Source organism: Spinacia oleracea, chromosome 3 (genome assembly GCF_020520425.1).
Source record: "Spinacia oleracea cultivar Varoflay chromosome 3, BTI_SOV_V1, whole genome shotgun sequence".
NCBI classification, from domain to species: Eukaryota; Viridiplantae; Streptophyta; class Magnoliopsida; order Caryophyllales; family Amaranthaceae; genus Spinacia; species Spinacia oleracea.
In genome coordinates this window covers 69654185-69679964 of record NC_079489.1, presented here as the reverse complement: position 1 = coordinate 69679964, position 25780 = coordinate 69654185, and the positions used below count along the sequence as shown (strand labels likewise).

General features: G+C 36.8%; 2 protein-coding genes across 2 annotated transcripts; one reads left to right on the top strand and one right to left on the bottom strand.

The window, feature by feature from the left end:
- Nucleotides 1–2603: 2603 nt before the first annotated feature.
- LOC110802674 (uncharacterized) lies at nt 2604–3181 on the top strand. The gene has a single exon (XM_022008118.2). It carries the CDS (start codon nt 2746–2748, stop codon nt 2953–2955), a length of 210 nt encoding a protein of 69 aa, XP_021863810.1. The 5' UTR covers nt 2604–2745; the 3' UTR covers nt 2956–3181.
- A 3510-nt stretch (nt 3182–6691) lies between these two features.
- On the bottom strand, nt 6692–11088 carry LOC110802512 (wall-associated receptor kinase 5). Its single transcript, XM_022007942.2, has 3 exons — nt 10173–11088; nt 9625–9789; nt 6692–7949 (listed from the first exon to the last, which is right to left on the bottom strand). Exons 1-3 carry the CDS (start codon nt 11086–11088, stop codon nt 6730–6732), a joined length of 2301 nt encoding a protein of 766 aa, XP_021863634.2. The 3' UTR covers nt 6692–6729.
- Nucleotides 11089–25780: the final 14692 nt, after the last annotated feature.

The following is a 25780-nucleotide window of genomic DNA, read 5'->3' as shown; positions in this document are numbered from 1 at the left end:
GTTTGTGAGAGTGATGGATAGCTCAGTTGGTTAGAGCTTCCAACCCGGTTCCAGGTGAATTTGGGATTGATTCTCATCCCCGCCCTTGTGCCTCATTTACACACAAAAAAAACATATTATAATGGTTTGTTTATTTACTCTTTTTTATCTGTATCAGACAAACGATTTGTGCAAAGACTTTAGAATAAAGTTTTAAATTTCAAAATTGTCTTACCAAAAAAAATTTATTGAGTCTAGGGGTGAATTTGAGGCGGTTGTGGATACATGTGGGGTGATGAAGCGATGATGAATTTTTATTTTCTATCTCTCGAAACGAGGATTTGGATGGGTGTGTATCAATCCTATCGTGGACGGCAGGGATGGGGATGAGAATTGTAGGTGGGTACATGTGTGAAGGACCACCCCGCCTTAAAGTCATCTCTAACTGAATCAAGTAAATGATGGGTAGGTGTTAAATGATCGGGTAATGAGGTTGATGGGGCGAGTGTGCGAGTACTAAGTGGATATTACTATTGAAGTGAAATGTGGTTGAGATAATTTTATGCTTGACACAAGTGGTGAATGAGAATGAAAATAATTTTTTTCTCTGTACCCTTATTTGTTTTAATTGTTTTAATAAATAAGACGCGTCGAATGAGCAATAACAAATTTATCCATCATTCATTTTAATTTGGAGAATATCTATAAGCTCTACTTTGATGATAATTGTCTACCAGATTTCATATAAATTTATACTTAAATTATAAACCGTGCATCGCACGGGTACTATACTAGTTGAAAACTAAAAATAAAACCAGTTTTGAGAAAAATAGGAAACTAAAGCCAAAATCAGATTTTTGTTTTTAAAAAACAAAAAACAGAAAACTGATAATAATGCCGAATAGTCTCTAAAATAGGGGCTAAAGGAGAGTCAGTATTGAACAAGTTATAAAAAATGACAACGATTCTCATTTTTTTTATAACTTTTCTCAAAAGTGTTTTCATTATTGAAGGAGTCTCAAAACGGGTTTATAAATGACTTATTACTATAGAGTAAAAAAACAATTGTAAAAGATTTTTTATTCGCGAGTGAAGGGCTGAAGGCTCACCAAGATATATTTTGGAAGCTTTAACTTATTAATTAATGTAGTGACTCTTAAAAAAAAAAAAGTAGCAATTGACCCATTATTTGAGTCTTCGGACTTTGGTGCTTACTTGAGTCTTTGGACCTTGGTCCTAGGTGCTTACCAAATAGCATTTCCAACGCAATTGTCGCTCACATTCCTCTGTTTTACCACTTAGAGCATGATCAGTCCCAAGTCTTAAGAAATGAGTTGTGCTGACATGGCATATGATTCATCAGTCTTAAGATCAAACATATAGAAATTGTAGCATTGAAGTTAAGTTGATAAGTCTTATCAAAGTCTTAAAGTTGCAAAATTAAGACTCAACTTAAGACTTGGTAAGTGAGTTAAATTAAATAATAAAATGATATTTTACATAAATTTACAAGTCTTAAATAATTTAATGGATGAAGAGCTAAATTTGATTGAATCTTAAGGAGTCTTAACAATAATTTAATTGTTAATATTAATGAAATGCTGACATGACGAATAAAGAAAATCTTAAGACAAAACCCCTTGATCTTGCTCTTACACATGATCCTACTACTTGTACGAGGTGTGCTACATCGCTGGTAACCAGCGATGACTTTTGCCCATACCCAGCAAAAAAAAAAGTAAATTAAAAGAAATCAACTTCAACCTCCATCATCTTCAACCTCTGTCATCTTCAAGCTCTTCCCCTCTGCATTTTCCTTCTCCATCATCTTCCACTCTCTCTCCATTTTCCTCTATACCACTAATTTCATCCTTTTCTAGTTTAACCCATTTGACTAAATCACATTCTTCTTGATTTCTTTGCATCATTTGAGCTTTTAATTTTGTGGATGAGGTAAGAATTCTAGTACAATTGTAAATTTCAACAAATTCTTTATGATTCAACATCACTTGTGTAAATTCATGCATTTTCAACTCTATTATGATTTTCACAATGGTTAGATCTTGAATTGGATTGATCGTATATATGGCTACAATATGTCATTTGGATATACTGTCATTGATTATTTGGTTACTGTCATTGTTGTATTAAATTTAGTCATTGATTATTTGGTTAGTGTCATTGTTGTATTAAATTCTCATTGATTATCTGGTTACTCTTGGTTTGTATTCGTTTTCTAGATGTGTTCTAAAATAATTATGTTTTCTAGTATAAATACTGTCATTGTTTTTATAAATATTGTCATTGCTTTTACAAATACGGTCATTAAGGACAGGAGAAATCATTTGTTGACTTGTCAACATAAACACGTGAAATGACAAAAATACCCCGGGTATGGGCAAATTCATCCGCTGGTAACCAGCGATGTAGCCTGCCTCCTACTTGTACACCTAGCATCTTGTACACCATGCTTTTCTATTGGTTAAAATAACATATTTTATATTTATTGTCTTTCACTCTTATTTTTTAGTGAATTTGGTGATTTGTCAATAAATTAATGGTGGAAAATCTTATACACTAGGTACACATGTCCCACCAAATAAAAAAAAAGTACACACTGAGCTCATATCTCTCTCCCTTGTCACTTTTCTCACTCATATCTCTCTCTTCTTTACTTCACTGATCTTTCCAGAAACCACCCTAAAATCCTAAAATAACCCCAAAATTTCAGAGTAACCGGAAACCGGTAGGAATAGAAGAGAGAGAATGGCGGATTGGGCACCGGTACTGATAGGAGTTTTACTGTTCGTGTTATTGTCACCGGGATTACTGGTTCAGCTACCGGGTTACAATCGATCTATTGAATTCGGAGGTATGAAGACTAACGGCAAAGCCATCTTCGTTCACACTCTTATTTTCTTTGGTCTTTATACTATTCTCACTCTCGCCGTCCATATTCACATCTACACCGGCTGATCTAAGATCTAACGCTTCTTCATTCTGCCTTTGTTTTAACTTTTAAATAAATATTTGTTGAATTTGTATTTTGTACTTTGGGCATGTAAAACCCTAATTTTAGTGCTTAATTAATTAATTAATCAATCAATCAGACTCATTGCTTCTTTCTTTTCTCCTTTGTTGTCAAATTAGCAGTAATTTGAGTATAAAATAATAGCAATGGCTGAAGATTGGGTTCTTTTAAGCGTTACTTTGCATTTCTCCGCCTTTTATCTTTATCACTTTATTCTTTTTTCAAACTGTTTGCTTTATTGTTCATATTGGGATTGGATTAGTTGCAAGAAAGAAAGTAATGTCTTTTTTAGTAGTTAGATGTTCATTAAGACCTAGATTTTTTTTTTTTTTTTTGGGTGAAAGTTAAGACCTAGATAATAGGTTGTTGGTTCTAATCCCCAATGTGAAATTTGTATTGCCTTGCTGATTGAAAGAAAGAAAAAAAAAGCCCAAAAACTAATATAACACAATCGAGCCCAATATCACTCGTAAGGCCTTAAAGGCACAATAAACAATAAAGCACTGTGTTGCCGGCACCGCACGTGGTCGGAACTCAAGACACCAAAGACACTCACACCGTTATCGTGGCATCATTTCAACCTCGATACACCTGATTTTAGATTAACTAGCTTCTGAGCCCCTTCAATGAACGGACAATTACGTAGTGGTTGTTAAACGGTATTTAAAGTGCTATTTTTGTTGAGGGCGGTGAAATTTGAATCTTGAAAATATATATAAACTAGATTTAAAGCCTGTGCGATGCACGGGTTAATTTGTTTTTATAAGTGATAGTTAGAACACTAATTACACTTAACTATTAAATTTAAATTAACTTAAAAGGGAGTACATCAAAATTCCAACACTTCTTCAAGGTACAAAATTATATCGAATTCCGAGAAATTAGACTTTGAACATAATTCACTACAACCTCAACATAAACAGGGTTATCATACGATTTAATATATTCATTATGAACTTCGACATACTTGCCTTTACCTTTACCTTTACCTTTTCATCCATAAAAAATTAGCAAATTCTCCATTGTTGTATGCTTGCACCGTCTTTGAAAGACTATCACTAAACCATTACCAGTAACTTTTATAATCCCATGAGTGTCTTCTATATTATCTCATTTCCCTTTAAGTGTATACATCATCTTTCACAAATCGTGCTTATTATCATCCAACACCCGCATCTCCACCACATATGGCTTCCGTTCTAGGTAGGCATAACGCCCATATGCATCAACGTTATTGTCTCCTAAAACCCCAATATGCGTCTCCATCAAATACCAAAATCTATATATAAAATACATAGTATAAAAACTGATTAATTCTCAAGTAACCAAATCACAAAAATTAAAAACACCCACCTCTTACGTTTCTTTCTTTCACCGGTGCTCGACATAATTGGTATCCTTCACAAATCACATTTACTATATATATGTACCTCCTAAAACAACTGACAGATTTTTTTATTAAGAAAACAATGGTTAATTACACATGAAAAAAATCGCAAAAACAAAGGAATGAATATATTATGGCCACACCTAAAACACATCCAAAATCGCCGAGATACCTCAAAAGATTTATATTGCTAACAACAAACTCATCATCCATGAATTTATTATTCATCTATATTTATGTATTCAATATTTATAGTGTACGTGTACTTCGTAAGTAATTCAAGTAAACTTATCATCTAAGTTTATCATCTAAACGTTTTATCGTTTATCTAATTTTATATATGGTTGTATAATAACTTTTAAATTGTTATGCTATCTAAAAATTTATCATCTAGCTAAATGTTTATCGTTATCTCATAAATTTATCATCTAACTTTTATTAAATTATCATCTAAATGCACGTTTATCATTTATCTAATTTTATTTATGATTGTGTAGTAACTTTTAAATTGTTATGCTATTTAGAAATTTATCATCTAAATTTATTTTTTGGAGGGAAAATTTTTCATTGTCTATCTCGTAAATTTTATGTTTATTGTGATATTAAATTATTATTTTTATATTTTAAAAATGAAGACTGTATAATCTTACGTGAACGCTCTCAATACTCCTGAAAAAACTTCCCCATATATATATATATATATATATATATATATATATATATATATATATATATATATATATATATATATATATATATATATATATATATATATATATATATATATATATTTAGATTTTATTTTAGATTTATTTTTTTAATTATTTGAGTGTTTGATTTTGGATGGAGTTGTATATATTAGTAATTAATTAATTAAAATATCTACATGGGACCTAATTAATTATCTACGTGGCACTAGCTTGATTTTTTTAATTCAAAATTAACTTAGAAATCTTATTTTTCATTTGCCGAAACCATTAGTAATCCTAGGTGGCGCTCTAATATTTCAGAAAATATGCTTCCTTATATATATATATAAGGAAGAGGTTTAGATGGTGGATTAATATCGATTGTTAAAGAGAGAAAAGGGGTGGAACTTGGAAGAGGTTATATGAGTAACTGGTGATTTGATGTTGAATGAAGAAGATGAAGTGGAAAAGGTGTTGATTGAAACTTAAAATATTTCGTATAACAAACAACAAAAGAATAAATTAATGGGTGAAAGATGAGGATGATACATATCATCTAATAATCTATGGTCTTCCTTTTTAAATAATAGATATATAGATATACATTTTGGTATTCTATTAGTAATGTACCGCCACAAGGCTACAACATAACTTTCGTGTGAATTAGTGACAAATTGGCCGGTGTTAATGAGCTGAGTCGAGATCGGGCCTGAGAAATTGAGCTCGAGTTTTAGCTCGAAACAGTTAATCCGAGCTTGGTTCGGCTCAAATCTCGATAGGATAGTTCGAGGGTGATCATCAAATATTTAATTAAGAAACATGTTTGTTAAATTTTCTACTCTCTCATTCTCATTTTAGTTTTCCCTTTTGACCGGATAATATTACTGCAAACTGAAGGATCTGTGGTTTGTAAGAGCTTTTTAGTCAAAATAGAGCAAGTAAAACGAGACGGAAGGAGTATGTTTCATAGGTTAATAATAAATATCTATTAAAAACTAATTTAAGTAAAAAGTTACTTATAAAAAATACATGTGTTAATAATAAATATTGCTTAAAAACTAATTTAAGCAAAAAGTTACTTATAAAAAATACATGTGTTAATCGAGCAAATTTGCAAGCAGACCGTCTCACCGCACGTGTTATCCAATTACGGATGACCAATTAAGGGAAAACAATAATTTCTACAGTTTTAAGAAACAATAAACACAAGGAAATTTGGTGAAACACTATTTTTAAGTTTTGTATTTTTGTGAATTGCTACCTTTTATAAAGAAAATAATATTTTACTACCTTATAAGTTTGGTTTGTTTGACTAACACTACCATTTGACGTTTTTGAATTCCACTACAACAGTTATTTAATATGGAAAATGAACAAAACTACGAATGAACAAAACTATTTAAAATTATAGAAGAAACACACGACGGAAAACATTAACGGAAAATGTCAAATGGTAGTTTTAGTCAAACAAACCAAACTTATAAGGTAGTTAAATTTGAAAAAGTTTATAAAAGATAGCAATTCACAAACCACCAAACCTAAAGGTAATGTTTCACGAAATTTCCTAAAAGACAAACAACAAATATTTTTATTTTGAACCGTTTTTCTTTGGGGAGGAGGAGATATTTAACATGGTTAAAGCACTAACGAGGTTGGTTCAATTCAGTAACCAAATCAATATCTGCTGAATCTAGTCCACAGAACTCCTCAGTACTTGGATTATTGCCTTCTAAACCACATAAAATCACTGGGTAAAGATCATGTTGGCCAGTTAAACCTGTTGTCTCCTCTTGACAGTTTTGCTCAGACCAAGGATGTCTATTCTGTTTTTTCAATCCCTCTAGTTCAAGAGCCACTTCTTTCATGGTAGGTCTATCTTCACCAAGTAAATTAAGACACTTCTTTACTAGTTTGGCTACTGTAACTAGTTGCACCTCACTAGCTTCCCTCACCAACTGAGGATCAAGTACTTCCATTAGCCGATCTTCTTTCATTGACGAGACAAAGTAAGTCGCCAAATTTCTATTTTCTAGTTTCCTATCGAAGGAAAGGGGTTCTTCTTTTGTTAAGAGCTCAGCAAGAAGAACACCAAAGCTATAAACATCGCTTTTCTCTGTCAACTGGCTTGTATGGAAGTATTCTGGATCCAAGTATCCCAATGTCCCTTGAACTAATGTTGTCACCTGACTCTGATCAATTGGTATCAACCTCGAGGCCCCAAAATCAGCTATTTTTGCAGTATAACTTTCGTCTAATAGTATATTTGCGGATTTAATATCTCTATGAATTATTGGTGTTGAAGCGGCTGAATGCAGATATGCAAGTGCATCAGCAGCCTCTGCAGCAATTCTAATGCAGTTTGCCCAAGTAAGCAAAGATGTGATTCCTTTACTTTTACGCAAGTGTTCAGAGAGTGTACCATTCGAGATGCATTCATAAACGAGCAAAGGAACCTCAGTTTCAAGACAACATCCTAAGAGTTTCACCACATTCCGATGGTTGATTTGTGTCAGAATAATTACTTCATTGATGAACTGCTCAACTTGAGATTCATCAGCGATTTTAGATTTCTTAATTGCTACTTCACGACCGTCTTTTAGAATCCCTTTGTATACCGTACCATAACCACCTTTACCTAAAATACGATCTTCACTATAATTATTTGTTGCCACTTTCAATTCTTCTGTAGAAAATATTTTCGACAACTCCATAGCTCCTCCATTTTGAGAAAGTTGTTGTTTCATCAATACTCCTCCGTTTTTCTCAAAGAATTTCTCCTTTTTTTTCATAAGCTTCTTTCTTCTAGAGCTAAAGTATATCCAACTCACCACGATTACCAAGAGTATGAATCCAAAACTCACACCTACAAAAACAATTTTCAGCCATATTTTGGTTACGTCCTCAATATCTTACATAAAAAGGGTAGGTAGCACAAAAATGATTTCACATGGTCCAGGAGATTATCGTAACATAGCTAGCAAGGAGTAGAGCTGTCAAAAACTGACCCGACCTGAAAACCCGACCTGAACCGACCGAACCTGTAACCGATCATGACCCGAAATTACGGTAAAACAGGAAACCTGAAACTCGACCTGTACTCGACCCGAAAAAACTGATAACCGATTTTAACCCGATGTTGTAACACGCGAACCCGAACCCGACACCCGACCCGAAAATGACCGATAACCGAACTGACCCGACCGAACAATGACCCGAACCCGATTCGATACCCGACCCGAGGTCAACCCGAAACCGATTGTAACTCGATGAAACCTGCTATTGACACGACCTGTGACAACTCGCTACCCGATTTACCCGAGTTATCAATGACACGACCAAATATTAACTTCATTGATAATCTATTTTAATTATTTATTGCTATATATTGAAAAATTTAACTCTAAAATAAGTTAAACAAAATTTTTTAGAATATAAAATAATTAAAATGTATAGGTTAATTATCAGACCCGAGTTTGACCTGTCCCGGAGAGTGACCCGACCTGAATTCTATTTGATCTGATTATTATCCGATCCAAACTAAGACCCGAACCCGAAAATAACTGTGTTGCAAACCGACTTAAACCCGACTCCATAAGACCCGGACCCGAAATTATCTGCTACAAACCGACTTAAACCCGACCCGATAAGACCCGAACCCGAAATCAAACCTGACCGAAATGTGACCCAACCCGAACCCGACCTGAACCCGGGATTGGAAAAAACCCGATATGACCCGGCCTGAAATCGACCCAACCGAACCCGAACTCAACCCGAATGGAATATTGACCCGACACGACCCGACCTGATCATGACCCGAGACCCGAGATAACCCGACCCAAATCCGATCCGATAACCTGTTTTGACAGCTCTAGCAAGGAGAAGTGCACTTTACTTGAAAGAGAAAGGAAACTCCTTTTGACCTGCTTCTCATGCTCCAAAAAAGGGAGAGTAAATTCAAGTGCGAGATGGTCAACTATGAGGCAGATACTGAGGCTTATTGAAATGTTTTCAACTAATCATGTTTTTCATGGAAACTAGTTCTTGTCTTCTCGAGCAAGGTTGCTAAACGCAACCTGATTTTACTTGCCGTAGCTATTTTCACACCCATTTTTTTTCACTCTACAAAAAACTTTAACCCTCAATTATTATTTTCTCTCAACATTTTTTATATTGTTTTGTTTCTAATACATTTGATTTTTGTTTTAGTGTCACGTGTATCCAATCAACTTAGAATACATATGTTGATTTCAATCACGTTATATGATCTATTTCGTACAGATTGAACAAAATATTATTAACCACTTCATACAGATTGAACATAACAGACCTAAGCATTTTGTACAAATTGAACAACACATTATCACCTTAATTTTATATTATCATCTTAATTTTATGAATCATTTTATATTTACTACTTATTAACGAATTTCATCGTCCATATGAATCATGCTAAACTAACTTTTTTAAATGAAAATCAATAAAAGATAGAGAGAAATTAATTAGCAAAAATACGGAAATAGTTAGAAGCTAAAAATTACCTAAACCGACCCTCATAACAAATTCTGAACGATTGCTAGTACATTTGGAACCACTGTTCAGACCATCGCCGCGATGTCCTTTAGGACAAGAGCATTTGTAACTGCCAATGGTGTTGGTGCAAATATGAGAGCAATCATTGCTTGGACTTATGCACTCATCGATATCTGCCGAAACAAATTTATACTCAAAAACTAAATATACAACAGATCATTCATTAAACTTTATCTATCTTCTTATTTTATTTTATTAACTGATACAGTTTAATCGATATGGAATTTTAGGTGCTTTAGTTGATTTTATTAAATAAGATGGAAATGGGATAATGAGTTATTCCGTATTATTTTATCGTAAGAAATTGAAATTAAGTGAATTATTTATCGTAGTAAAAAAGAATGTTACAATTGTAGTAAGTGAGGAACATTAAAGGACGGAAGGAGTACGTTATATATATATATTAGTGATAATTCAGGTTAAAAATTTGACCGGAAAAAGTAAAATGGGTCAAACATCTAGAGACGGAGAGAGTAATTAAGAGTCAAGAACTGACCTGTACAACCAGGGCTAAGATAAGGGTTACCGTGATAACCAGAAAGACAAGTACAACGATATCCTGATCCATTAACAAAGTCAGTGCAGTTGCTATTCTTCCGGCAAGCATAAGAAGTGAGATTCCTTTTGGCTTGAACACAGGTCTGATTAACACCAACAAACCAATCGAGCATGACAGGAACTCGGTCCTTGGTTCTGTTTGCAAACTTAAGGTCCGAAAGATCTGCAAGTTTGAAGGTGAACTTGTCTTGCTCGGCTAAGAAAGCATGACCACATTGGTTAAAGTCAGACACGTTGGTGTGATTGGTTGGGCTTGCTACTCCTGTTACGAACATTTTCAATCCCGTTGGAATTGATGTTTGGCAGCAACCGATTCCTGAACACGAGCCGTTAATCACTTGATCAGGTGTAGCACAATTGGAAAAACAGCCAGTAGTGAAAGCACGCCCCCTGGTACCTAAGATGACAGCATAATCATCACAACCTACGACGAAGAACTTGTTTGCCGTAGCTGAAAACACAAGTGGTAAACCGTTGAGATTTATCCATGACATGTTCAAGGATGATTGAGTAGATTGGGATACTAGCTCCCCTCCTTGGTAGCATTTTGTTGCCAAAAAGTTTTTAATCCGCATCTGTCCATTACCAAATATATCCATGATCTCGACAATGCTACGCGTACCTAAAAAGGGTTTTGGAGGGGTAAAGGAGGTGTTGCAGTTTACATTGTAACCTTTACTAAGGGAACATGCCCCGTCTCGCCCTATACCAAATGGGTACGGAATGGTTACATTTCCGCATTTGGTTGGGCAGCCGGGTTTGGCAATAGGGTTCGAAGCTAATGTGGTCATCACCAAACTCAACCCGAGCCATGGGAAGATGATGAGAGTCAGAGGAGATTGTATGGAAAACATTCTCTGTTTTTGTCTATGGCTTTTCATTCTTAGCTTTTGGTGTCAAATGGCTTATTAACCATCATATATTCATATAATGCTTTTCCAATGGAGACTGGGTTAATAACTGAGATTATAGAATCAAGTAGTTGATCAAGTATATGCAGCTTAATCAAGCTTGACATTTTAAGGACTTGTTGCCACAATAATGCTAATGTGCATAGTCTTAGTCTTACATACGTTTTGTCCACTCCAAAACAAGCAAGTAGCTACTATTTTTATTTCTATTTTTGGCCCTTTTTATTTCTATTTCGGACATGATCACCATCTCGTTTATACATTATCACAATACTATATTTTAGCCCAATTATATTAAATTGTTAAGTTAAAATAAAACTCCTCATACCAAATGCTATATTTTATATATTAGTTTAAATTAATTTTTTATTTTGGATTGAATTTCATTTTAGATTAATTTTTTTTAATGATTAGAGTGTTTGATTTTTGATGAAGTTGTATATGCGTAATATTATTAATTAATAAAAATATATACATGACACCTAATTATTTATATATCTACATGGCACTCGGCGTTTTAATTCAAAAATAATTTCGAAATCTTATTTTTCATTGTCCGAAACTATTAGATTTCCAACGTGGCACTCTATTATTGGATTAGTGTATGATTTTGGATTGAATTTATTTTAGATTAGTGTTTGATTTAGGATGACTTTTATTTTAGATTTATTTTTTAATTATTAGAGTATTTGATTTTGAACGGAGTTGTATATATTAGTAATTAATTGATTAAAACATCTATTTGAAACCTAATTAATTATCAACGTGGTAGTCGATTTTTTTAATTCAAAAATAAATTAGAAATCTTATTTTTCATTGGTCGAAACCATTGAATTTCCTACGTGACACTCTAATCATTAAATAAATATGCCTAAAGATTAGTATATTACTAATCATTCAACAAATATACTGAGTATTAGATTAGTATATTACTTCCCCAATCCCTAAAGATTATCTAATATTTCATTTTGAGTGTCCCTTTAACCTTGCCCATCAGTACATATTATAATTTATATGTGTATCCTGTTACATTTGCCCCTTACATGTTAGGAGAAGATGTGAGAGGCTCCATCAATGGATATATAAAAATTCTCTTGGGTGCATGGTGCACCTGGGTGCATATAATAATTTTCATTGCCCAATGCCTTGAGTTGTAACTCTCTCCATTGTTTTTTTTTAATGGGTTTACTTTACTAATTGTTCCGGTGTTGAAACAACGGGATTCAGATTAAAGGCCCTTTTTTCGATGTGGAAGATATAGCTTGAATGGTTGTGTTGTGTCCAAAGATACCTGCACTATGAACAAAGTAACTAGCCTCGGGGGTGTTATGAGGAAAGCCCCTCCGATGCCTAAGTAAGTACTTGGTTCGGATTCTAGAGAGAGAGTTCTCGAGAGAGTAGTGTTTAAGGCAATAAATTGGACGTACCTTGAGTACTGAGCCTTGGCGGCTTATTTATAGTGTTCGTGTAGTAAATTCCCTTAGGTAATTTATTACTTGATGGGCCGTGGGCCGTGGTTGGCTGGTTAGCTTTTGATGGGTGAATGACTTGTTATGTTGTTGTTATAGCCTATTTGGGCTTTTGGGCTGTAGGCCCAATTGGGGTGAATTGGGCACTGAAACAACATGCCCCCCCAGACCCGCTCTATTTATGATTAAATGGACGGGTATCCGTATGCGTCTGGTACCTTGGAGAAGTTCAAAACTCCCGCCTCTTTGTTTGAGAAAAGTGGTTTGAATTTGCATTGATGACAAGTGTCAAAATTTGTTCAGACTCTTCAGATCATGGGTGTGGGTTTTGAGGGAAGTTTAAGCGGTTTTCCATTTTCTCTATAAATTTCGGCCTTAAACATTCTTTTCAAACTTTTACTTCACACCCTTTTCTCTCAGAATTTTCTCAAACTCCGGCGATCTTAATCGTTTGAATTCTCCAAATTATCGCTTCTTGGTGTAAATTTCTCTTCGGGAGCTCGCTTCATTCGGTTCATCGGCGATTTTCTCTTCGGAAGAAGGTAATTTGCTTATGAATTGTCGTCTTTTTTCTGCAGTTTCCTCTCTACCCCACCGTCTGAACCCCAGAACTTAGGTTCCCCGGCCATGGCTAGAGATAAGGGTAAGAGCAAGTTCGTATTCCAATCTTCCAGTGAAAGCCCGGAAGCTGAGATTGCTTTAGTGAGGCCGAAGAAGTTCTGTCAGGGTTGGGATGCTTCGAAAGACGTCGCTGCCAGTGGGTCTGGCGGAACTGCTCGTGTTGAGTATGGTAGACAAGTTGGTTTTCGGGGAGCACCGCGTTTACCCTGGGTATCCTCGGCATTTTGGGAAAGCGGATCCGGAGTTGAAGCTCACGCCCATCTTGCATGAGACTTCCGAGCTAACTGGTCCGTTAGGTAAGTCAGTCGACGGTGATTGGTTGGTGAAGGAAAAGAAGGGCACCTAGCATCGGCGGGCTGAGGAGCTGTATGGAATTCAGTACGCTCTGGGGTACTGGTGTGAGATCCCTGATCCAGAGCGTACTTGGATAACTCACCTACTGAGGGGCTTTATTGCTATATATACTCACCACCTTGAGAATGGTCTTCGGTTCCCCTTGGACCCATTTGTGGCCGAGGTTCTCGTGTCGTACAACATCTCGTTAGCCTAACTCACCCTTAAATCCATGAGGCACATCATCGGCTTCCGATGGGTGTGTGACTTCATCAATTTCCCCTGCTCGGTGGCCGTTTTCAGAGATCTTCACGAGTTAGTGAAGAATAACGTTGCTGCGGGTATTAATGGGTATGGTTGGTGGAGCATTGTCAACAGGAGGACGAAGGAGAAGGGTGACCCCTACTACATCATGGCCCACCCTTACGTCAGTTTGGATCATAAATGGAAGGGGGAGTGACAACTCGTTCGGGTTCCCACGGATCCGAATCATCCGAATTTGTATCGTCCCCCGAACGGGTTCGTGAACCCGAATCCTGATACGGTTGGCGTGCGTGCCCCTAATAGAAACAATGCCGACTACCAAAATCTTTTGCTTTGGTTTTTGGCCCGAGCCGACAACTCGAAGCTACCCCAACATTGCCTTCCCAACTTGCATTACATTTTCTTGGAGGTCATTCTTACTGCTGCCGGTCTCAACAGAATTTTTGATAAGGGTGAGGCTTCCTTCGGCTGAGACTGTGTTTCAGTGACTTGATATCCATCTTTTCAGCTTTGGTATCTGATGTTGATTTTCTTTTCTTTGCAGAGTTCGAATTGTCTAAGCTTGATCCTCGGATCCTTGGAATTCCTTGGACTTGAAGACCATCAATAACCCGGCTCTTGAGTATAAGTTTGAGAGGGGGAATCCTCGGAACCTTCGGGTAAAGGAGCATGAACTATCTCCCGAAGAGCTTGCTCGGCTGAAGGAGGTTCGGGTTGATCCCTGGGACTCTACGGATCACGGGAACGCTGCTCTCGTGATCGTCGTTCTTTGGCCTCTCGTGACGACTTCGCATTCGGTAAGCTTGGGACTCGTGTTCTTAAGCCTTTGTTGTGTGTTTGATGGCCGTCGGTTGACGTCTTAGTCCTGGTCTTTTTAGGGACCTGGGATTGACGTTGTGCCGCGTGCCGTCCCTTCAGTTTCATCTCCGGCTCGGCTAGATCTTTTTATTTCTAGGAATCGGGTACTTAGTTGCTTTTGTTTTTCTCTTTTCTGTTCCCTTCCTTTCCTTCTACTTTGTTTTGGTGATGACGTCATCTTTCTTCCCATTCAGGAGGAGAGGAGACGAGGGAAGAGAAAGGTGTCTGCTGAAGGCAGATCTTCCCCATAACAGAAGAGAAAGACTTCGCATCCGTCAGAGAAGGTAAAACCTGTTCTTGGGGTGCTTGAATTTCTAAAGCAGCGATTTCTAAATAAAACAATTGAAGTCATATAAAGAAACAGTTAATCATGGAGACAAGACTTGACTCTTGACTCATAGATTAATTACGACTAAGCTTCGAACGCACCCGGCCAAAAGAAATATCCATAAAAGGAAGGGTGTTGGGAGCCAAACAAACACCAAAAATATAAATAAAAGTAACCACTTGTCGGACCCGACGGTCGACGGAATTGTAGCGCATAAAAAGAATGAAACAACGTCTTGTATCATTCGTAGGAGTACAAGTTTTCCGGCAAGACTCCCCCATTGTTCATACTCAAGGTATATACGTTCCAAGAGTTTTATAGCTTGTTCTGGTTGCACTTTACGTTAATTAATATTTTCTAGCCCTGTGGACTCAAGACATAACACAAGACATATGATAAAAGCAACCAAACAACACTTCTTTTTAATTCATTAGGACTTGTGATCAAACATGCAAGACTCAAGTGAAATTACTCCCATTGTTCCTTCTCAATATACTATTGAGATAACCCGACATGCCAGTTAACAAGCGAGGTGTGCACAAAGCACGAAAAATCCTTAGTTCAATTGACATAGACTTCCCAAACATACCCTACAGACGGGGTAGAATAAATAGTGCAACGAGACACGAATACTTGACTCAATATATGATAGACATTACGTACGATAGCATAATAATAATCCCTTGCATGTGAAAAAACCATACATTCATAATAATACTTGAACAACATTCTTGATATTAAATTCAACGATTATAAATAATCGCAACATGCTTGTTCACATAGAATTCATAGTTCAATAATAATCCATAACATGTTTGTTCACAACATCAAACATGAGTCCATAATAATCCAAATCACATGATTCACAATAATAAAGTATCACAAGTATCCTCATGTAAACAGTGGTCACCCTATACATGTACGTACCTCGAATATCTAAGTACGGGGGCCACTTTGCGAATCAAGGCTCTAGATTAGAAATCACCTCCTATCATTAAAATAATGAAGTTTAATTATTATTCATATTCATTAAATTTACAGCAACTTTATTAATATTTAAAACACTTGATTCAATTAGAAATAGTTCGTTTATTAATAAAATAATAGTTTCAAATGAACGGTTATAAACCTAGTATGAAATAAATTTATTTTCATGCTAAAAACCATTAAAAATTGACGTAAATAATATTATGAAAAATATAATTGATTATCATAATTAAATTCATCATATAATTATGCTAATCAATCTCTCATAAGGCTTAGATTAAAACCCTAATCAGAGTTTGTAATTAAAACCATTAAAATTAATAGAAATTGAAGCTTTAATATATATTTCGAATTTGAAAATTGCAATACTCCAATTCAAAACATTCTTCAATAATTCAAATATACAAATCATCAAAATTCGGTGTTCATAATCGATCCCATCATTTTAATTAATCAAAAACCAATAATAATAATAATATAATTTAAAATACGAAATTGAAAAAGAATAGGTAAGGAACAAGAGAATTATACCAAACCGGCCTATAGCACTGTACAATCACGAATTGGATGTGATTGGGTGCAAAAAGATTGAAAATATACGGAGGGTAGTACTCGGCAACAAACGACCAAGCTTGATGCTTGTGCGTGTGCGTGAGTGGTGCGACAGACAACAACAACAGGGGCAGGGGAACGCGGTGCTGTGCGAGAAAGAGAGAGCACGAGGGTGTGGGAGAGAGAGTCACATCGAGAGATGCTCGCGTGTGGCTGGGCGTCGAGTGCAGCGAAGAAGCAAGGCATGAAGGGGCAAGGAGCAACAGGGGCAGCAACACTGGGCGAGGGCCACGAGTGTACGTTGCGTCGAGGGCGAGAGAGGGAGTGCGTGTGTGCGAGGGCACAACACGCGAGGCAAGGCACTAACAGAGACAAGGCACGAAGGCACGAGCAACATAATGTGAGCAAGGGTGCTCGTGGGGCTGTGCGGACGAGAGCATAGAGAGGGAGAAATAAAAGGTGAAATATTGCTGCAGGATTTTAAAACAACCATAACTCCTAATATTTTACTCGAAATCAATTAATTTTTGTGGCATAGTTCAAGAACTTGTTGAGATCTACAACTTTGAAGAAGAAACTTTTGTCTGAAAACGAACGAAAGTAGGAGAAATGAGGCCAAATAGAAGTTCGACGAAAGAAAAAGGGATTTAGGGTTAGGGTTTTACTTTTGGGTTTAATGAATAATGGTGAGGGATTTTGAGGGTGATCACCTATATTTATAGGCTTAGGAAACTCAAAAATGGGCTAGGCTTTAGTATTCCCTTACAAGCTTCATTAAACATAAGATAGGCTTGCTTAATTTGTTTGGACTTGAACTTGGAATTGAATTGGGCTAGATTAATTTAAAGTCGTTTTAATTTTGAAACCCAATAAAATTCTCCACTTGAAATTTATATTCGTTTCGTAATTAATTAAAATAATAAATATCCTTAATTAATTAAATACATTTAATAACTATTTAAATGCGATTTAAATTCTCAAAATAATAAAAATGCTTTATAAATATAATAAAATATATTTATAATTACTTAAAAATATGAGGTATTACAGATTTGGATCAAACTTTATGAAGAATTTTTTGTAAAACTGAGTTTTATAAAATTGTCCCATCTAATTTAATTGGTTTTGGTTGAACCAAGAACAAAACATCTTATGATTTCTTAACCATATGTGCTTTTGAGTGAGCATATACTATTTAAATGTCCTTGCTTGTGGTTATACTTTCTAACGAAAATTTTAATGCAAGGTAGGTTATGCACTATGGTGAGAAGATTGAATTGGGACATGTAATGATCCTTAATTGATGATTGAAATGTCGAGGGGGATAGGCTTCATGCCCATTTGAGTAAAGTAATAAGCATTACTTGCTTATCCCTATGGCATGTGTTGTAATGCTTGGATGAGGCTGAGTCTTTGAACTCTTAATGACAGAGTGTTAGTTGAGATGCACTTTAAAGAGAATCAACGCTTGTATAAGGGTTGAGTTGTATAAACTCTTAATGAATCTAACATATTGAAATGGACACATTCAACTTGTAGATTCACCAACTAAATTATTTGAGAGGTTGAACATTATATAATGTTCTTAATGAATCTATGGTCTTGTGGGGGTTTATATAGGTATGAGCTAGCTTTTAATGATTCACTAAAAGTGAATATATTTTAACCCTATTGACTAAGTGTTATGTTGAGAAGCACTGAGGATTCACCTACGTGGTTGTGAAGACTCGCCATCTTCTATGAAAACCTAGGCGATTTCCTAGATCTTCCATGAGAACTAAGGTAAACGCATGGCTTAAAACGCGTAGACTTTGCGGAGTCCACATGATCTTTTGAGTAAGGTATGTGTTGCGGGGGCGTGACTTAAATCTTAGAGTTTCAAGGTTAGTCCACTCTTTGATCAAGAACTTGAGGGTTTCAAGGTTCGTCCACCCTTGGGTTTGTAAGTTATAGTTCACTTCACTAAGGATTTGGTTTCAATTTACTTTATAACACCAAGTGTTATGTATTAAGCTCCTCTTATGCCCAAAATTTTCCTCTTTAATTTGGTATATTTTCTCATCTCTATTGGGTATCGTTAGAATTTAAAAATGGATAAGTGCGCCAAAAATCTGCCTTCCAGGTTTTCTAAAACTGGCAGGTTTCGAGCGTAAGTGGAAAATCGAAGTAAAAAGTCCTTTCTTGAATTGCACCGAAAACCGACCAGTTTAGCAAAACCAGCCGGTTTTGATAACGGAGTAGTTTGTGAAGGTTTTTGTTTGAACTCGCGCCCGACCGGTTTTGAGAAACCGGTCAGACCAATTTTGAGAAACCGGTCAGACCGGTTTTGAGAACACCTCTTCTGTTTTGTCCGGTTTTTTATTATCTATTTGGATTCCTTTTTTAACAACCCTTTTTGTTGATATTTTGAGTGACTTAACTATTCCAACTTTGTTGAGTTAAATTGTTTGATGATCCCCTTGATTAAGGAGGTTATTAAACTCTTCATAATCATACTTAAGTGTATTGATGATGGTCATTGGATTCCTTCGAATCCTTTGGCTTCCTTGGGTTGTTTTGATTCCTCCACTAAGTCATACGTAACCTCTCTTTTACTGATTTTGATGAGTGGTTCTTTGTGATTATTTTTCATGTTTATGAAGATAAATAAATCTCTCATTATTATGAGTCATTTTATTATTCTTGATGGTCATTGATCTCTTTAGATCTTTGGACTTCCTTTGGTGGTTGATTTTCCTAAATTCTTATAGCTTCTTTCACTTCTTGATTGGAGTATTATATATATGCTCTTTCATTTTGGAAAAACCTACATGTAAAACATACACACTTGTTATCTATTCCTCTCCTCTCCTTTTCCTTCTTTTGGGCATAAGTTTATGTGGCTACATCCCATCACCCAAAAGTGCCTTTGTGCGATGAGAGTTGTGTAAACCTTAGGGAACGAATCAGTGAATACAATTTTGCACCCCGGTTGCACCGAATCTCGTTTTCAAGGCAGTGGCTTGGTTACCACGGCGTAACAATTTCCTAAACACGTTCTTATTTTTATTCTAGTATTTTGCCTTGAAAACCCAATTATTACAACAGCAGGTATGAAAAAGCGCGCCCATGCACGAACCAAAGCTCGTCGTTGTTTGCTGCTTCCACACACTACGCGCATTGGCTCGCCGCAAGGCTTGCCGCGTCGTTGTGCCTTCTGTGCCACGTGAACACGTGCTCGCCCAAGGAGCTTTTCCCAGCACTGCACTTTCCGCACATTACAGGAGGCGAGCCAAGGCCATGTGCATGCCTTGCTTCCCCTATTGTCGTCTCGTCGCCCACGCGCGCACGTAGCGAGGCACGAAGCCAAGCCACACGCGCACACAACGCACATGGACAACGCCCTCGCCTTGCGCGAGTGGTTGCTCATCCAACATAAACAATAATCCAATTTTGTTTTCTGAAAACGATAATTTGCACGATTTCAAATTTCATAATTTCAACAAATCCAATCGTTTTAATTACGAAAAATAATTCAAGTGGGTAATTTACTAAATTTTCAACAATCCAAATAATTAAAATAGTAAATCTAGGCTAAATTTATTCAAATTTAACTAACAATATTAATCAACAAAATTTGAATACTTTAGATAAACCAATCCAAACATTTAAATCGTTCCAAACGATTAAATTTCAGATTTTTTTAATCAAATTTTGGGTTAGGTGAAAGATTAAAATTAACGAATGTAATCAAAATTTTAATCCTTGAAGTTTTTAAATGAGACATTTAAACATTAAATCATATTACCCTACTCGCCCAAAAAAATATTCAGATCTAACCAATTAATCTAATTAATTTTCAATCGTAAAAATCAATAATTTAGGGTTTCCGGAATTAGGGTTTATAATTTAAATTTATGAACGAAATACATTTAAAAACTTCATAATAATTATAATAAACTAGTAGGACAATCCACAATTGATTATGCATTGATTAAAAATTATATTTAATTTTTAAAACCTATTTTATTCAAAATTTAATTATTTCTAAACAAAAAACCCTCAAAAAGTCCAACTTAGAGGCCGAATTCCGGAATTCTAGGGGGTGGCTCATAAGCCCAGCTTAGAACACCGTTCCCACCCAAAATAGCCTAAAAATCATCGAAATCAAACACTTTTTCGAAACAGTAATTTTTCACCAATTCATCCAAAAATAAGAAAAAGTTCCGAAAACTTAACAGACAAATTCGACAATAATAAATCAAGAACAATTTATTAAATCATACTTTAACATGAAGCTCATGATACCAATATTGGGATTTACAGTTAATCTAATAAACAAAGCATAAGAACAATGCTCTATCCTGTAATCTACTCCAGCTTTGGAGAGTGACAAGTCATAGTAGATTGACAAAATTCAGGAAGCAAGTTGTCTATGCAGCCTTAGCAGCAGCAGTGTACTTTATTTGGCAAAGTAGAAATAGCAGTTTCTGGAATGCTTCTGTCCCAACTGTGCAACATGTGGTGAGTAAGATCAAGCAATCTGTTAAGAAGAGAATCTTGTATGCAATGCCTAAGAAAGTAAGTAGAAGAGATAGCTTATGGTTTATGAGCTTGTAATGTCTTAGTCTGTTCCTAGCTATTTGATGAAGGAGTCCAACCTAGTTGGTTTGCTTCCCTTTGAGCTAGTGTAGGTTGTAATTTGGTTGAGCATTAATATATTTCCTTACTTGCCTAGCAAAAAAAAAGCGTAAGAACAATCCCGAATCCAGAATCACATGTAAAAGTATGAACTAAATGAATTACACATTCGATATGTGTACTCCCACTTGCCTCACAAACACAAACAAGAACTCCATGTGTAGTTCCTCTACAATAGTCCACAGACATGTTTAGATCCGCCTTGATTCCGTTAATTTAGAATTTCCACGAGGTATTTTGGCTTTTTGGGAAAATCTCACTCTTGGAAGCACACCGAGAATTAGGGTTCTGGTGTCTCTAGGGTTTGGTGTGTGTGATTATTTGTATGGAAAAAATATTGGGTTTAGTATATTATACCTTAGGGAAACAAGGTTCCAACCGACCAAGGCTAGCTTAAAGCCTATGGCCAACCAACAACCCGCACAGCCAGCCAGCGCTGGGCCTTGTGTCGCGCCCAAGCCAACCGCTGCGCTGTTGTTACTGTTGCCTTGATTGCTGCTCGTATGCGCGCTTGTGCAACACGCGCTGGCCATGGATCTGTTGCCTTGCACGCTTGTGCAATGCGGCTGCCATGTTGTTGCGCCCATGGGCTTGGTGCTTGCGCGCCTAGGCTCGTGGGCCAGCAACTTGTTTATTCCCTTTCGTCTTGTGTTTAATGTCTTACTGCTATTATTTTATCGTATAGTACTTGACGATCCAACATCGTACGATACGATTATTCGCCAGGCCCGACCTACGAATATACGCCATACGATATACGAATACGATCCAACGTCTAATCGTATATTTACGTTTTTCAAACTAATTTCTCGAATAGCCATTAAATGAATTTACGATTCATTTAATCCGACGATCTGTTTTATGTCATTGGTGTGACCCTGTAGGTTCAGTCAAGAGTAAGTTGTGAGCCTAATTAGGATTAGAACTCATTGACCGGAAACATTGCTCTAGCTAGCTGTTCCGATCAATTGATCTTAATGAATTAATTATTCGTAATTAATCTGAACCTTGGTGTGAGGGGGTCGAAAAAGCACGAGGCTAATGCGTGACCTTGTCCCTCGTGGGTGTGACGATTCTTTTTATTCAATCAAGTGTAATTGGATTTCCTGTGAGTATACACCCAATTGACTAGTAATATAGGAGTCGCCATTCAGTTTTTAACGACAATGAGAAAAACTGACAAAACCCGGTTATCGTGACATAAAGGGAGTGCAATTATGTTTGACCACGACGGCCGTAGGTTCCCTTGTGATCCCTGGTGTGGGGATCTCTCAATATACACCCGCAAGGTAGAGATTGAGGGTTCGGGGGACTGTAACTACCGAGAGGAGTAATTCGCTCGTCGATAACTCTAGAGGCAGGATATCCTTACTAGCTCAGCATAAATAATTGAAGGGACATGCGTTAACTATTAAACTAATCTGAGTTGATTTTAGCAATATGCAACATATAATACTAATTCGATCGTGATTATCTGATATAAATAACATTAAGGGACCTAGCATGATAATCCGATTTCCCAAAAATATTATATTTGTTAGGCGTGATAGAACAATAAAATTAGGTTAGTTTAACAGTTCATAAAAAGGGCGAGGAAAGCAGTTAGATCATCGAAAAGGGACACATTACGACGCACCCTTGAGAGGTGCGTCACGGTTCTCAGAAAACTAACCACTTTGACTTTGCTATTTCTCCTTTTTATTTAACGAATCTCAATTATGGGACAGGATACGTTCTGTTCGATTTATGGATCGATTGCGACAGAACGCGTGAACAGTTTCGCAGCGAGAGGCTTAGGCTAAGGGGTTTAGAGTCAATACTCAGAATATATTATGTGTTGTTGTGTGTTGTTTCACGTCGAAACTAGGGGCCTATTTATAGGGAAGAGTTCGTGGAAAGATAGAATTGCAGAGTTCTAATCCACAAAGAATTAGGAAAAGAGACGTACCCAGGTATTTTCAGCACCCAGGCCTGGGCGCCGAAGATTTCGGCGCCCAGAGCCAGGCGTTGAAAATAGGGTCTGGGCAGTTTTGTTTGGTCAGATTCGGATTCCTAAAATCCGTAGAGTTTGAGATTAATTCGAGTCTTTTAGCGCGTATCAATTTTGTGACGGAATGCGTCTGGGCCCGTTACGAACTCTAGGCTCGTTAGGATTTTAATTAATACGTAACTCTTATTTCCGAATCCTATTAGGAATAGGATTCTCGCAGTTTTCTATCTCATTTAGGATTTATGTTGGAATGCAACACCTAATTCTGATAGGTTTCTATCTTTTATGATTTGCCACTTTTAGAAGCTACCTTTTACGACAGTTACTATTTTTAGCAGGTTTCCATAAATAGCAGGTTTCGGGTGAAATGAAGAATCGAGATTCGTTTATTTTATAGGAGATGCGTTGTCAAGTGGAGTTTTTATGCTTTCATCATCGAACCTTTCCCTTGCGGGAACGGGGACAAAAGTAGGTGTCTACACTTGGTATTAGACTAATGCATTTCCTTTAAATAAATACCTTTGGAATTTCCAAACAAGAGAGATCAAATGTACAAATTATAAAATAAGAAACTGGAAATCATAAAGACTTCAATTAGAGGGAAGTTGTAAGGCTTTTAGCATAGTTTAAACAATATTAACGAGGTTGGTTCATTTCGTTAATCATATCTATCTGCACTGTGTACTGTCCAGACACAAATTCCCCTGTGCTTGGATTACCATTATAATTAATATTTGAGGATAACGGGTAAAGATCCTTTTGCTCCATTAAGTTATTGGTATCCTCTTGGTGGTTCTCATCAGCCCAAGGATGCCTATTTTGCTTCTTCAATCCCTCTAATTCAAGACCCACTTCCTTCATCGTAGGTCTATCTTCACCATGGACGTTTAGACATTTCTTAACCAATTTTCCCATTGTGACTAGCCGTTCTTCGCTAGCTTCCCTCACCAATTGAGGATCAAGGATATCCATCAAACGATCTTCTTCCATTGACATGAGGAAGTATATCGCTAGATTTCTCTCTTCCGTTTTCCTTTCAATGGATAGAGGCTTTTCCCTTGTTAATAGTTCGGCAAGAAGAACTCCGAAGCTATAAACATCACTCTTCTCTGTCAATTGGCTTGTTTGGAAGTATTGCGGGTCCAAATATCCCAACGTCCCTTGAACTAATGTTGTTACCTGAGTTTGATCAATCGGAACCAATCTTGAAGCGCCAAAATCAGTAGGAAAAGAGACGTACCCAGGTATTTTCAGCGCCCAGGCCTGGGCGCCGAAGATTTCGGCGCCCAGAGCCAGGCGTTGAAAATAGGGTATGGGCAGTTTTGTTTAGTCAAATTCGGATTCCTAAAATCCGTAGAGTTTGAGATTATTTCGAGTCTTTTAGCGCGTATCAATTTTGTGACGGAATGCGTCTGGGCCCGTTACGAACTCTAGGCTCGTTAGGATTTTAATTAATACGTAACTCTTATTTCCGAATCCTATTAGGAATAGAATTCTCGCAGTTTTCTATCTCATTTAGGATTTATGTTGGAATGCTACACCTAATTATGAAAGGTTTCTATCTTTTATGATTTGCCACTTTTAGAAGCTACCTTTTACGGCAGTTACTATTTTTAACAGGTTTCCATAAATAGCAGGTTTCGGGTGAAATGAAATGGAGAATCGAGATTCGTTTATTTTATAGGAGATGCGTTGTCAAGTGGAGTTTTTATGCTTTCATCATCGAACCTTTCCCTTGCGGGAACGGGGACAAAAGTAGGTGTCTACAGTTAGCCCCCACTTTGACTGAGTCTTGGAGTAAGACGATGGTCAAAGTATTAGACGGAGTGCGTCACACAAGCCATGGTGTATGTGACCTGTTTTGCGAGGGTCTCACGAGTCCCCGAGTGATAACATTTGACTTAAGGGTCATCACTTGAAGTGTCGACATATCCCTCATGTGTCATTGGGATTTGTCAACTGATAGTATAGAAACTTCCTCACTTTGTCATTGGAAGGATCTAAAGGTGCGTAGAAACTCCCTCACTTTGTCATTGGGAGTACTACAGATGTTTTCGAAATTAAAGCTGTAAAGTGTAATTGGGCCTGGCCAAGCCCAATCACGAGGTAAAACGTTTTTAAAATTCTCATTTTCAGGGCTAGCTAAACGAGAAAACCCCCTTGTTTTTATAGGACGTAAAACGAAGGAAAATCCAACACATCGTTCTTTTTTGGAAAAACGAAAAACCAATCCTTTAATTTTTGGAAAAAGGGAAAACCAATCCTTTAATTTTCGGAAAAAGGGAAAACCGATCCTTTAATTTTTGGAAAAAAGGGAAAACCAATAAAAGTTATCGCTGCAGCGACTAAGGACCTGCGCTGTTAGTGACGCAGACCCCGCCCGCTGAAGGTGGGCGAGCCTGTCCGCTGAGGGTGGACCCCCCGTCCGATAGAAGTGGACGAATCTATTTTGATGTTTTTGAAAATAAGGACCTACGCGGTTTGTGACGTAGATCCCGCCGGCTGAAGATGGCGAACCTGTCCGCTGAGGGTGGACGCCCCGTCCGATAGAAG

What these genes read in the sequence shown, in the direction of transcription:
- LOC110802512 (XM_022007942.2), bottom strand. Translation starts at nt 11,088, where the DNA reads ATGTTTTCCATACAATCTCCTCTGACTCTCATCATCTTCCCATGGCTC. An exon ending in TCTTAGCCCTGGTTGTACAG is followed by an intron (nt 9,790 to 10,172) that starts GTCAGTTCTTGA and finishes TTGTTTCGGCAG; the next exon opens with ATATCGATGAGTGCATAAGT. An exon ending in TGTTATGAGGGTCGGTTTAG is followed by an intron (nt 7,950 to 9,624) that starts GTAATTTTTAGC and finishes TTGTTTTTGTAG; the next exon opens with GTGTGAGTTTTGGATTCATA.
- LOC110802674 (XM_022008118.2), top strand. Translation starts at nt 2,746, where the DNA reads ATGGCGGATTGGGCACCGGTACTGATAGGAGTTTTACTGTTCGTGTTA.